The sequence below is a fragment of the Cebidichthys violaceus genome, unplaced genomic scaffold (genome assembly GCF_023349555.1).
Source record: "Cebidichthys violaceus isolate CVI_PGR_0920_01 unplaced genomic scaffold, fCebVio1.0.p SCAF_1, whole genome shotgun sequence".
Classification (NCBI taxonomy): domain Eukaryota; kingdom Metazoa; phylum Chordata; class Actinopteri; order Perciformes; family Stichaeidae; genus Cebidichthys; species Cebidichthys violaceus.
In genome coordinates, this window is record NW_027176262.1 from 22,125,930 (window position 1) to 22,139,850 (window position 13,921).

The 13,921-nt window shown below is 40.8% G+C and overlaps 1 protein-coding gene across 2 annotated transcripts; it reads left to right on the plus strand.

Annotated features, from left to right (window-relative positions):
* The first annotated feature begins 942 nt into the window (after positions 1-942).
* Positions 943-13,911, plus strand: p4ha3 (prolyl 4-hydroxylase, alpha polypeptide III). Of its 2 annotated transcripts, XM_068727612.1 has the most exons (13): positions 943-1,174; positions 2,125-2,279; positions 2,398-2,621; positions 5,571-5,720; positions 5,804-5,855; positions 6,008-6,171; positions 6,907-7,086; positions 9,129-9,193; positions 9,267-9,426; positions 9,546-9,608; positions 10,099-10,167; positions 10,905-11,001; positions 11,486-13,911. In XM_068727612.1, the coding sequence occupies exons 1-13, from the start codon at positions 987-989 to the stop codon at positions 11,554-11,556; spliced, it is 1,638 nt and encodes a 545-aa protein (XP_068583713.1). In that variant the 5' UTR covers positions 943-986; the 3' UTR covers positions 11,557-13,911. The 2 variants fall into 2 exon arrangements, with proteins under 2 accessions (XP_068583713.1, XP_068583798.1); XM_068727697.1 differs by lacking the exon at positions 943-1,174 and having other exon boundaries at positions 2,160-2,279; positions 6,910-7,086.
* The last annotated feature ends 10 nt before the right edge of the window (positions 13,912-13,921 follow it).

The following is a 13,921-nucleotide window of genomic DNA, read 5'->3' on the forward strand; positions in this document are numbered from 1 at the left end:
AATAACAAAAGGCTTGCAGATTAATGCTGTTTGAATTCATGAACACCATTTTTGATGCTGATAAAAGTTGTTAAAATTGTGTTACAAGTCTCATGTTTTCTGTAAGTATGGGTGGTGATGATATATATATATATATATATATATATATATATATATATATATATATATATGGTGAAGGCTTATCACCAAGTCAATTATACAATGATATAACAAAATGATGACTTTGTGTGGTCCCTTATATACTTGTTTATTTTGTTACTTAACAGCACATCACATTACATATTAATATTTCTAAACACTACAGTAATAATTTGCAGTTTGTTCTCTTGTATCTATTATTTTTTTAAAGATTCCCCACAACAATGAAGTCACTCAAAAGGTCTTTACCGTGCAGCTCTAAAATATCAGCGTGGTTGTTGTACAAAGCATTCACCTGCAGGTGTCGCACTGACTCCAAACTCAATACCTAATGCATATCACCTTTTTTTTTTTTAGCAAATGACTTACCCTAATCAATCACTTTAAACAAATACAGATAAGTTGAATGAGATTGGTGCATAAATTATACCTTGGTTTAATCCATTTTCATTATTTGCATGAAACAAAGCTCAAACTGAATGTGAAGCGCGTTTAATCTGAAACAGACCCCACAAACTGGCGCTGGACCCTAACTGCAGGAAGTTTTATGTGTTCCTGTTATTAACGGCGCAAATAAACCTGCTTGCTGTAATGAGGACCTAATTGTCCTGACTGAATACAGCCCGCAGGCCAGTCCCATAACCAGAAGGAGGACGCTGATGAGGGAGATCCCCGTGTGGACTTTAGAGGCGCGTTTGTAAATCCTGAAGATCCTCAGTTCAGGGCAGAGAGAGAGAAGCCCACCCGCAGAAGCTGCTGCAGGAGAGAGAGAGAGAGAGAGAGAGAGAGAGAGAGAGAGAGAGAGAGAGAGGGAGAGAGAGAGAGAGGGAATAAGTTTATTATCTGAGATGATGTATCCCACGCGCGTTTACCTCAGTTGGAGTCTCCTGACTGTAGCTGTGATCCCCGTGTCTTTAGGTGAAATGTATACGTCGCTGCTGAACGTGAAGCAGGCGATCGGTGTTGAACGGAAGCTGATCGATTACTTGAGAACTTACATTGACCACGAGTCAGAGCGACTGGAGGACATCAAGCGGTGAGTGACATGCAGGAGGACACATGCTTAACTATTGAGTTCCCCGGACTATTTTGGGGCCACAATCCTGAGAAACATCACCGCACATCTGAACTGTCTGGCGAGTTAAAGGACTAATTCACAGCATTTTTCTTTTCAGTTCAAGAAAAGTCTCCTTACTGTAAAGATACTAGACTGTGGCAAACCCTGTAACCCCTCCACAGACAGAGAGTAATAATGGGACACGCGTTTGGGAATGATGATGAGAGCACATGTGGAGATTTATGGTCACATGTTTAGACCCACAGCTGCATTTAAATGAACCTCATTTGGATGAAATTATACAAAAATGACAAGAGTCCAACCAAAGAAAAACAAGTCACCTGATGACATTATCGGTTCTTGTCTGATTTAAAGTCCAAGAGATTTGAATTCACCGTCTAAACTTGTGGAAATAACACAGTTTAAGTTCTGTTTTCGGATGTTTCTTTACAAGATTCATGTTTTATCAGCTGCAGCTTCTTCCAGTCAGAAACTTTCATTATAAAGGACTTATCCAGTCACTTCCCACCAATTATACTTATACTGCATTTACTGTGTCTCTAATTTCCTGTGTCTCTAATTTCCTGGAGGAGCCCTTTTGACCATAAAAACATTTGCTTTATTGTGGTGGCTATTTTGTGATGCGAGGTTGGAAAATGGGTCATGCATCGGCTTTATTCATCAATTTTAAGAATATGTAATGATGATGATGTTGATGATGATGATAGTGGTAAACAATGCAGATCTTTCCATCCAGAAAGCCGAAGAATCTAAGTTATCTTATGGCACAATGTCATATATACACTATATTTTTCTTATTTTTCAAAAGCACTGTAAGGTTCCCACGGCTCACTTGCTGCATATGAAACTGTCTGAGCACTGGGTCTTCTCTGTCTTTTTGTAACTGCAGTCTTCAATCTTCCCCACAGCTTTCATGCCAAAGTGTCAGACCTGCACACTGAACTTTACCAAGGCCCGGCAACCGCGATGGCAAACCCGCTGGTGGCATTCACCCTGATCAAGAGGCTGCATTCAGAGTGGCTGAATGTAGTCCACAGCAATGAAGCCCTGGAGAACACACAAGGTCGGCTCACTGCGTTCTTTACAGACACATCTGGTGGTGATAACTGACGCCTCCCTCCTCTTCTCTGCTGTCACCACCCCAGCCCCCCCAGTTCACCTTTTGGCACTCTGTTGTCCAGCCCTCAGGTCCAGTTACAAGGAGGAAGAGGGCGATCTGCCCAAACTGGAAGACCTCCAGGGGGCCGCCAAGGGCCTGATGAGGCTGCAGGATGTGTATGCTCTCCAGGTTGCGAGCCTCGTAAGGGGTCGTTTCCAGAGAGTCACTAATGGCGAGTCTATTGATGTCTACCTGCCCGCAGTGTCTGTCGCGCTGTCTGGTGATGACTGCTTTCTGGTTGGAAAGGTACACAATCCATTATTTTCCTTTATCTTTTCTTTGAAGAAATAATCCAATTCATTAAGAAAAAGTACCAACACCACGGTTTAAAAATGTTCCATTAAATGTAAAAGTCAAAAAGTAAAAGTAGTCATTATGACATTGAATTTTACTGATGCATCAATGTGTAAGCAGCATTTTACTGTTGTAGTTGTTTGAGGTGGAGCTGGTTTTAAGTACTTTATATACAGTTAGGTAGTTAAGTCCAATTTAGGGTTCGTCCCCTTCAAAGAGTCACTATAGATAAATCTGAGGGGTCAATCTCAGGGGTCATAATAAAAGATGGAAGTGGAAAAAGCGAACTTCTGTTCTCTTCTTCCATCTTTGGTTTGAGTTTTATCTCTTTGGGCATCAAACAGTTATTGAAATTTAACCATGTTAGAAGTTTAAAGGGGAAATCACTGTTTGGGGAGACTGCTAACAACTCTTGTCAGGGTTCACGGGCCAAACATGTTGGGAACCACAGGTTGGTTCTTAAGCAATGTATTAGATTCAAAGATTTCAAAAATCGTATTCTGCAAAGTCACTATCTATAGCTTGCAATGGAGTAGATGTATAAAGTAATATGAAATAAAAACATAACGCACAATACCTCAAATTGTACATGAGTGCATTTCTCGAGGATATGTACTGTGCTACTCCCCACCAACTGCTTGTTCTTCTCATCTGTATTTCCTAAAATTCAGCAAAGAAATGTGATGAGAGTGTTGAAAGAGGTCTGTCATCATTCGTGGTCTCTTTTCAGAGTAAAATAAGCTGCGAGTGCTCGAGTAAAGTAATGAAAGGGAGAGCTATTTGAACGATGTTGCTGTGAAAGTGACTCCCCTGATTAACATCCCACTCCAAAGGTCTGCAAAATAATTTTTATTCCAAACCTGTCAGTCACTGTGAGGTGGGAATCCAGTCAGCCTGAAAAAAAAAAAGTGGACTTCTTCCCATTGCGTGCCTGGGAATCCATTTCATGTGAAGATGAATATGCTATTATACAAGTAAGAAAGGGGGGAAAAAAAGAAGCTTTCCCTGCAATGAATTCCACTGTTTATGTACAGTGGTGATGTGTAAGGGCAGGGCACTGTGTGGGAGAGAAATCCTGTTGTATGGAAAAGACATTATCTCACGCAGCAGAGGTCTTTGGAGCAAAGAGCACGAGCTTGCCTTCACTTGTACTGAGGTTGAGATTATCTGGCACCATCTGCATACAGAGATGCTTAGTTTTAGGGTGTCGTCAGTAAAAGAACTGCCTGCACATGCTTTTACGTGGCTGTTAAACCGCTCCTCAAAACCGGCAGGGTTTTGTTAACAGACGTTTGTAGCTTGTCCATTTCATTTGGAGGCATTTTAAAGCAGGATAACTACAGATGCTTCCCTCAGGCTATTCTGAGATCTGCAGAATATAAGAGTCCATTGGTTCTTTAGAGACTAACTGTTCCCCAAATTATGGGGGGGGGGCGATGTTGTGAACTGAGTGTGCGGTAGCGGAGATAAGTCGCTGTGTGTGATTAGTTGATTAGTTGGTGTTTTTGGAGGGTTAAATGGTACACTGGAATTTGTGTTTGTGTGCTATAGATGGGTTGTGGATACAATCTGTGATGTGGGGAGCCTCGTGTCACTCAGTTTTTATTTGGGTTCTGTCAGGCCGGTAGTCAGCACCTACTTAATCAAGTTAAGTCTGCTGCAAAAGCAACTTGAGTCCCGGTAAAGAGATATATACTGTGGCCAGTGTTCATGACTTTCTTACTTTATGTAAGCTGTTATGAAGCTCTATCCACAATGTACTTGCTTGAGAGGTCATACGCGTGTAATCTCTTAGATTGACATGCTGTCAATGGACCAGGTTGAGAACATAGAATATATTATTTCATAAAGTCTAAGGACACTAAAGCTGCAACAATGAGTCAGTTAATCGACTAGTGGATCAAAAGAAAATGAATAGCAAACTGTTTTGATAATCAATTCATCATTTCAGTCATTTTTTTTAAGCAAACATGTCAAAAATATTTGGTGAACTTCTCAACTGTGATGATTTTCTGCTTTTCTTTGTCTTACATGATAGTAATCAAAACATATTTGGCTTTGGTCCGTTGGACAGAAAACAAAATCAAATTTGTGGATAATGTAATTACCATTTTTCACTTTTTAATAGACTAAACAATGAATCAAATAGCAGAGAAAATGATCGCCACATTAATCAATAATAAAAATGATCTGGATTTGCAGTCCCAGATGAGACCCAAAAGTCAAAAATAGGCAGAAAATACCTAATGATTGCAGTGGTTGTTACATCACATCCTGTATGGTGCTCTAATTATAACCTTAATTTAATCAGGTAATCTCATTAAGATCAAGATCTCTTTTGCAAGAGAGACCCGAGTACAAGGAAAAAATAAGACACACTACAAAACAACACAATCGGTCAAGCTCATCAGAAACAATCTCTAAAAAAAGGTCCAAAATAAAAAGGTTGAATTCATAGTTTAAGTTGTGTAGTCTCATAACGTCTGTGGTGATTATCTGCTGTATTTCATGTCACATTTCTGCATTCCTCCAACCTGCCATCAGTGGAAAATGCCATTTTTCTGTAAAAGAGGCAGTAGACAAATGATTTGGCCCAAAGTCGCCCTAAATCCAGCATGCCAGGGTTCCAACATTACGCCAGCTAAATGACGAGATAGAAATGCAACTGGTCTGATTCTGGCTGCTGCCACCGGCCTGCGGCTAGACTGGCTGACTGCTGCTAACGATGTGACCCCAAAACCTAGCCAAATCTAGCAGCCATGCGTGCACATGGACCAGAGCCGGCTGACATCTGGTCCTCCAGTCCAGTACCTGAACACAGCCTAACATGCTGACTCTTTGTTGCCTTTGGAATCTCCACATCGTAGTAATTAAAAGTAACCCAGCTGTGATTTCACGCAGGTGGCCTACGAGCAGGAAGACTACTACCACTCAGTGCAGTGGTTGGAGGAGTCGGTGCGTCTCTTCAGGGGAACAGGAGGCGAGTGGAGCCCTGAGAATGCTGGGACTTTAGAGGACGCTCTGGATCACCTGGCCTTCTCTCATTTTAAAGTAGGTAGAAGGACACTTGGGAAATGCACATCTGTAAGATGATTGATGGATAGCACTGCCCTAAATTCTTATCGTTGTTTCAGACAGGAAACGTCTCCTACGCTCTTAGTTTATCTCAGGAGTTACTGCATCATGGTAATTATTTTGAATTGACTTGTCCCTTTCCTTAAGTCATGTCTGTGGCACATTAAATCCCCTCTTTATACCTGTGAACTTGCCGACTGACTGAAGCCTGTACTGTAAGCAACATGCTCTATAAAGTACCACGTTTACACGTTTCTTCTCAGATCCAATGAATGGAAGGGTTCTGCAGAATGTTGAGAAATACGAAAAGCTACTGCTTTCAAGTTCGCCCAAATCGATCAGGGTGGATGAGCTGAGGAGACCCACCTCCAATCGTTTAAGGACCAGGGACACATACGAGAGGCTCTGCCAGACCAAAGGCTCTCAGGTATTCATCACAGTTAATCATTGTGAACGCAAATAGTGTATTAGGGAAAATATATGGAAGGGTTAAGAGATAAGTTAATACAACAACCAGAGTATTCTTAACTGTATAATACTAACCACATGTGCAATGGAATCCTGCTTTTTCAGTAGCTCACGTGTTCCTTCAGGAACATACCAATAAATTAAATCTTTCATCTGCATTTATTTGACTCTATGTTTTAGAAAATGTTCAGTATAGCCAGCTGTGAGTTATGTGCTGCTGGGTGTGTAATGTTAAAAAGTGCAACTTAAAAAGAGGCACGTGGTTTGATGATGAATGATTTTTTTTTTTTTAATTATTGACCAGAATTAAAGACCAGAAACCAGAGAAACAAAAAATGACTTTAGGATGAAAACTATTGCCGTGATGGTGGTTCATTGGCTCAGCGTTGCTTTGAGCTAAATGCTAAAATCACCTTGCTGTCAATGGCAATGCTAACGATTTGATGTTTAGCAGGTATAACTTTATTATGTTGGTGACCATCTTAGTTTGGTGTGTTAGCATGCTAATATTAGCTTACTAGCATCACGTTTGTAATGGGGATGTCCTTGGCCACAGAAGGACTATTCTATTTTTGTATTTATTTTTGCAGTTTTAAGCTTGTGTGGCGAGAGAACAAGACTAATTGTTTGCGAAAAAGTGACTAAATCTTGTTTTGATCTTGTTAATGGACCTCAGATGCCTGTTTCTCTTTAGCAGCCAATGCAGTTTGAAAACCCCAGACTATTCTGTGACTACTTCACCAACGGGAATCCTCAACTGCTGCTTCTGCCCGTAAGACGTGAAGTGCTGAGCCTGCAGCCGTATGTGGTCCTGTACCACAACTTCATCACTGACACAGAGGCTGAGGACATCAAGAGGACCTCTCATCCAGGAGTGAGTACATTTTCCTCATCATGTGCGGGTTAATATATGTCAGCCTTTTAGCCGCTAAAGCCATGCTTTTATACACAACACACATTTGTTTAGGTAATCCAATTGGGTCGTCAAATGGTTTTGTAATCCCGTATTTTGTTTGAGTTTTTTCTCACGGTACTCAAAAAAGCACTTTTTCTTGACAACAGCAAGAGTTGAAGAGAGTCTGTTAAAAATTGTTGAAGTAAACAAATAGATAAATAAATTCAACATTTTGCTATTGCCATTTGAACGCCTTGTACCTTAGTCTCACATTTAAGAATCAGGTCTTATGTTTTCACACAACTACCGATTGGCAACTACCGGTGATCTTGTTTTAAATGTTCCCTTGTTCATGAGTTCGTTCAAGATATGTTTTGCCCTCTGTTGATGGTGGCTTTTCTTGTATCACTGTTATTTCAGGATGTCACCTGCTTTCATACTTTGTCAGTAGTGGACAGTTACTAAGTACATTTACTCAAGTTCTGTAATGAAGTACTCCTTAAGGTATTTTTATTACATGGCTATGTACTGTATGTATGGACCAACAGTAAAATGCTGCTTACAAATCAATGCATCATACAACAGTATAGTGCTCTGAATACAGTATATTATGCAGAATAATGAGAACTTTTTTCTTATGACACTCATTTTTCTGAGCATAATTTGTTGGCTGCATTGAAAAAGAGAAACATGAAGTCATGTGGCAACATTGCGAAAATATTTGTAATTGGATTAATAGTAAGGGTACCTCTAACAAAAATATCTTTTGTAAACATGCGTATATTACTTGATAATCTGCTCTACTGTGGGTCTTGTTGGTTGCTGTGGTCTAAGCCAACCTTTTCCTGCTGGAAAGACCGTACGGAGGAACAGTTGGTCTGCTTCCAAACATTTTCTCAAGGCCGAAAGGAATGAGGGATACATTACTGTAAAAACTTGGCTGAGCGCCTCAGACTGTCCAAATAACCCTGCTGAGCTCTGCTGGTAAATATTCAGTCCACTATCATGGAGCCTCTGTATCTATATGGAAGCAACTATCACGTTTCTGCTCATTTTATGGAAAGCTTCAGTGAATGATCCTCAGAGCTGACTCAGTTGGGAATATTTGGTGGGCTAACTCAATTGCTGCCCTATAGTTTCTGTGAGGTTTTGGCATTGTTCAGTGAGTTTTCCAGGCTTTGCTCAGATGGAAACCCCTGTGCTTATTTCATCATTATGTCAGCCTGTGGGTTTATTGAAAACAGGCCCAGGGTATACGGTATTAGTTTGGTGCAGTGAGCAGCCTTCCTTAATGAACATGGTTTAACACTTTGTTCATGCTGGATCCCGGAGCCCATACCAGGCCTGTTGTTTGGAGTTAAGCATTCTTGATGATGAATTGTTATGTGGAATAATAATTGTTGTTTTTACCATTTTCCCTCTTGCGTAAGCCCTTTGGTGCTGAATGACGTAATGTCTCTCATGGCAATAAGGCCCCTGGACGTCATCAGGGGTTTGATCTGCAACGTTAATCAAGAATATACTGTCACTAGTTTTCTGCCTTGTACCAGCTTACGTACCTCATTACAAATCGGAAAATATGTATGAAACAAGCAGAATGCAGTATGACGATTCTGCAGTCCCAATAAATCACTGAGGCTTTATTTTAAGAAGGGCAGACTTTCCAACTCCCTTCCAGACTGAGACTTTGTGATGCACTTTGACAAGGTGAAGATAAGATGAAACTTAAAACTGACACCTGCAGGGGAGGAAAAAGGTCATCTGAACACCATAACTCCGCCCGCTAAGATCGGGCATGCAAAATTAGAAGAATAATGGAAGCCTATCATCGCTGCTTTTTGGATCCACGTTCTTGATGTTGTCGAATCTGCTCTCAGTTAGTATTTTGGACACGTCATTGGAACACGTTTTCATGCTCTTACTTCACATTTTGTCCGGGCCTTTTAGCAGGAAAACGAAATATGGATGCTGTAACAATCACACGCTCAAAAATGTTTTTCTTTTCTGTCTTTGATGACAAGTTGAAACGATCTGTGGTGGCAGATGGAGAGAAACAAGCAACAGCAGAGTATCGCATCAGCAAGAGGTACAAAAGAGTTACTTGGTAGATATGTGTGTTCATGCTTTCAAGTTATTATTTATGAATATCTTATTTCTAGTGCGTGGTTGAAGGACTCGGCACACTCCACTGTCGGGAAGCTGGACCACAAGATTTCCATTCTCACAGGTTTGAATGTGAAGCATCCATATGGCGAGCACCTCCAAGTGGTTAATTACGGGATTGGTGGCCATTATGAGCCTCACTTTGACCATGCTACAGTAAGTTGATTGATGGGCTTGTTTAACAAGTTCAGACACGTTATTATATTGCTATAGCTTTCGCATGATTTCTGTGCTTGCGTTAATCATGATTTATCAATTGATTGTGTTTTTTCCAGTCGCCTTCAAGTCCCGTGTTCAAGCTGAAAACTGGGAATCGAGTGGCAACCTTTATGATATATGTGAGTCAAGTCTTGCTCTTACCATCCTATGACCCTGTGTGACCCAGATAGCGGCCAGAAGTTCTTGGGCAGGTTCCTGTTCCCACTGCTCCAACCCATGAATTAAAAAACACAGGCTTTTGCCATGAATGCTGCAAGACTTTGGAGCAACCTGCCTCAGCCTAGACCTCAGTGCTTAAATTACACTTTTATAAAGGTTCTGTCATGCAAAAAAACAAACTCTCTATTTTTTTCATTTTTTTTGCTCTTACTTGTATTTTTCTTCCATTCATTTAAACCATTTTTATTTTGTAACTAATCTGTATTCATATATTATGAGTATTGTTTTTGTCATTACGTGAACATTTGAGTAAAATTGGATAGTGATTAAAAAAAAAAAAGAATGGTGTTTTGCAATGTTTTAAAAACAGCAGCAGACAGAGTGGCTTTTCATAAAAAAAAGAGCACATAAACACGAGACACAACTCTGAAGGAATGTCCTTTTCCACAGCTCAGCTCTGTCGAGGCAGGTGGGTCCACAGCCTTCATCTACGCCAACTTCAGCGTTCCCGTCGTGGAGGTAAACACTCTGCAAATGGCTAGATGTGCTCAAAGCAGCGTCTCTTGTCTTCGTGTCATTTTTCTTTTTTGCCTTGAGCATTATTTTCACCTCACTCCGCGCCTCACTCACATTCTCTGGTGCAGCTGTCAAAATGCTAAAAGGTCAAATCGTGGCAACAACAGCCAGGAGATTCTCTTCACCTGAATACTGCTATTGAATAGTCGAGCCTCAATGGAGGTTGAAGCTGTTTTTCGGTTGATAAATGAGCTGCAGTGGAATTTTTTTACTAGGGCACTCCTGGGGTTTAACCTCTCGCCTTCCATGTTATTGAGATCTCACTTCCTAGCTGTTTATACCGAAAGTAACTGATCCTAATAAACAGATCAAATTACCAATAAAATAGTGTAAGAACCCATGCTCTACCTGAGATATTTAGATTAAATCTGAATGAGTCAATCAACAGAAAAACAATATATTATGATAATCGATAAATCGTTTAGTTGAATTTTCAAGCAAAAATGACAAACATACCCTACAGTTTTAGCCTCTCAGTGTCATATATTAGAGTCAATTTAATATCTTTTGGTCAATCAAATCAATTGTGAAATTGTGATAGACATTTTGTCGAACCAAAAGATTAATCTATTGACCAAGTAATTAATTGTCAGATTGATTGATAGTGAAAATAATTGTGAGTTGCAACTTTTCAAACTTACTAAAACTAAAAGTGATTTATATTGTTTTTGATTTCACAGAAAGCAGCCATTTTCTGGTGGAATCTCCATAGAAACGGTCAAGGAGACGCAGACACGCTGCATGCTGGCTGCCCTGTGCTCATTGGGGACAAATGGGGTAAGAGTCAATAGATCCGGTATGATGTGATGAATCAAAGGGAAAATATGGAAAACAGCAAGGCAAAGCAATTTATCAGAGTCCTTTTAAACATAGTTTTCATGGTCTGTTTCCAGTGTTCAGCTTTCTTGTCTTATAGGAGCGAATGTGCAACAGCCAGACAACATCTGGCTGCATTATACAGTTAGAGACGTTACAAAGTGCAGCTCAGTCACTGAGCGCTCATTTTGCATGCTGAACATCTGCTGTTGGTTGGCCCAGATCATGGAACTCCTGAAATGTGTTTTAGGCCCTCAGTTAAACTGACAGAAGGATATTTATCATCACAAAGCAGCGGAAGAAGCATTTGGTGGTTGTGTTGTTTTATAGCAACCAGATACACAATCAGAAATGAATGCTGAGGCTCAAACTCAAAAAAAGATGCAAAGACAAGAAATCTTTTATTTATTAACAAACATATTTCACATCTTTTCGTATGTTCCAGTGGCAAACAAATGGATCCATGAGCATGGCCAAGAGTTCCATCATCGCTGCAGCCTGGATCCTGAAGAGTGAGAGGGCCGGAGTGATAGCTGGGCCCCTTGGAGTACAAGAGCAAGCCTCTACAATTGAGAGGCACACTTGCAGGCGGAGGGGAGGAGGTAGCCAGAAAGTGAGCACACAGTCGGGGGAAGTGAAAGCCGTCGTGGGACAGCCTGCATCTGTTATTGGAGCCCCGGGCCCCAGGGATCCTGGAGCGCACAGTGCTGCAGTGGACATGGATAGCACAAGACTGAGAGGCGGGGTAGAAGAGGGCCGGGGCAGTTGGCAATCAGCCCCCAGAGGCCAAACGCTCTCTTGCTCTTACTGGCCAGTTCCTGCAGATGGAGAGAGGCTTCCGCACACTCTGCTGGTTCCAGTTAACTGTGTTTTGCAAGGCTGTTTGCCTCTCTTGCTTGCTTAACAACGGACATCTGCAGCCCTTCTCCTACATTGGGCCCACTCCAGGGTCTTACAAGTCAACACAGCTGTACTTTGTGCAGACGGCAGAACTTTATTTAGAATGTTTAGATGCAGACGTTTACAAAGATACCAAATGTGCCTGAATCATAGTGAAATTAGTATATAAAGTGTTTTTTTGAGATTTTTGTATTCAAGTCCGTTTAAAAGTGATAATGCTTCCATGATGTGCTGGAATAGGCAGATACACAGCAGGAGACATTGTTTTACAGAGTGGTAAAACATTTTAGGACTTTAAAGGTAATATGTGTTAGCAACAGAGATTTTTGGTTGAAGTTCTTCCGTAGTGGGTCATGTCAGACCTCAGGACTGCAGCTCAGACTGGTGCTATGAGTCAAAGGAACCAGTCATTGTGAGTCTGCCAGTTAATTCCCAGCTGACTGAACGCTGTGGTCGTTGCTGCCTCTGGGAGACTTTTTCAAAAACTGTCTGTTTAATGGAACAGATGAACCAGATCTGTCAGCCTCTTATTGAGCTTCAGAGGCTGGGCGTGATTAATCATGCTCTGCATGCCAAGTGACATGGAGCACGTCTGCTCCAGACTCCTCGTCTGAACACACATAACCAAAGCTGTGTGCATGCTACTCAGATATCGCAGATATCTGTGCCTAAGTAGGTCATAACCCATGTTAAACTGAGTGAAGTGAACGAGACACTATTAAAATGTACTGTATGAGCTCGGGCACTAAGAGGCCTTTTATATGTGACCTCTAACAATTAAATGAAGATGATCTGTGAGAGTGAAAGGAGGGTGACAGAGGAAGAGTACCTCTGTCTGCTCACAGTGATACACTTTTTCCTTCCAGTTCCCAACAGTGTATACAAACAGACACACTCTTCAAGTACACACTGACACACAGCAAATACCAGAGCACTGGATGCATATTACTCATTCCTGTGTGCACACTGCACACTAAACAGCAGAACTTAATTATTTTTCCTTGGAGTTCATGGATAGCAAGACGCTGCTTTTCTGAAGCTCTGATTAGTTTCATTGCAAGTATTCATGCCATTAAAAAACAGTCATAGCTACGTTTAGCCTCAAAACACTAAGTATATGAGACCACAAGTGTATTTCATTTTAAAAAGTGTCTCAATATTGTCAACAAGGGGTTAACAACCACTTCAGCTATATTTATAAACACATATTGTGAATGTAAAGGATTCATTTTATGTCCTATGGCAGAACGGTTTAAAGTAATGTTTCACGGGTCTGACTTACAACCTGAAGCCTGACTTTTCCCAGAAGTCAAAGGGCTTTTTTTCTGCACTCATCCTTAACACCTTCAGCGGTCCTCACTGTTACCATGATCCCCACAACAAACATGGCTCTAGAGGGGCTTGTTGCTATGCAGGAGCATAGTCCAAACTACCTAAAGCATACATGACTAGACCATATGTCTACATCGACACACTGGCAAGTAATTCTGCATGTTTAAAAGCAGACTTTATAACACACTGGGAACTATCCTGACGTGAAACATTTTGAGAAGTAGTTCACATGTTACAGAGTTAGTTATTGTGCACAACTGATGAAAATGTAGATATGAATACAACACTGACTGGCAGAGAAGCTGCGCAGCAACAGCTAAATGAAGTGAAGCAGAAATACTGTAAGCCTCTTTTAATCTCAGGTTTGATTAAGACAGAAAATCACTTCAAATTGCTGTTAGTGAGCAGCTTTGTACAGCGATGGAAAGATCAGTGCGGCTCCCCTCTGCTGGTGATGTAAGAAGGTTGCATGGTGTTAGTGAAAACTTGAAATGCTGTTCACTCAATTCAAATGTTTGTGCTGCTTTTATTGTAAAGTTTTACAATATTTTTTTTTGTAGAATGTTGACTGCAAATGTAATGGAATGTTTTGGTCCCACAGTCTAAAAACATGCAGTTAAGGTTAATTGGCGATTTTTCTCTTAATGTG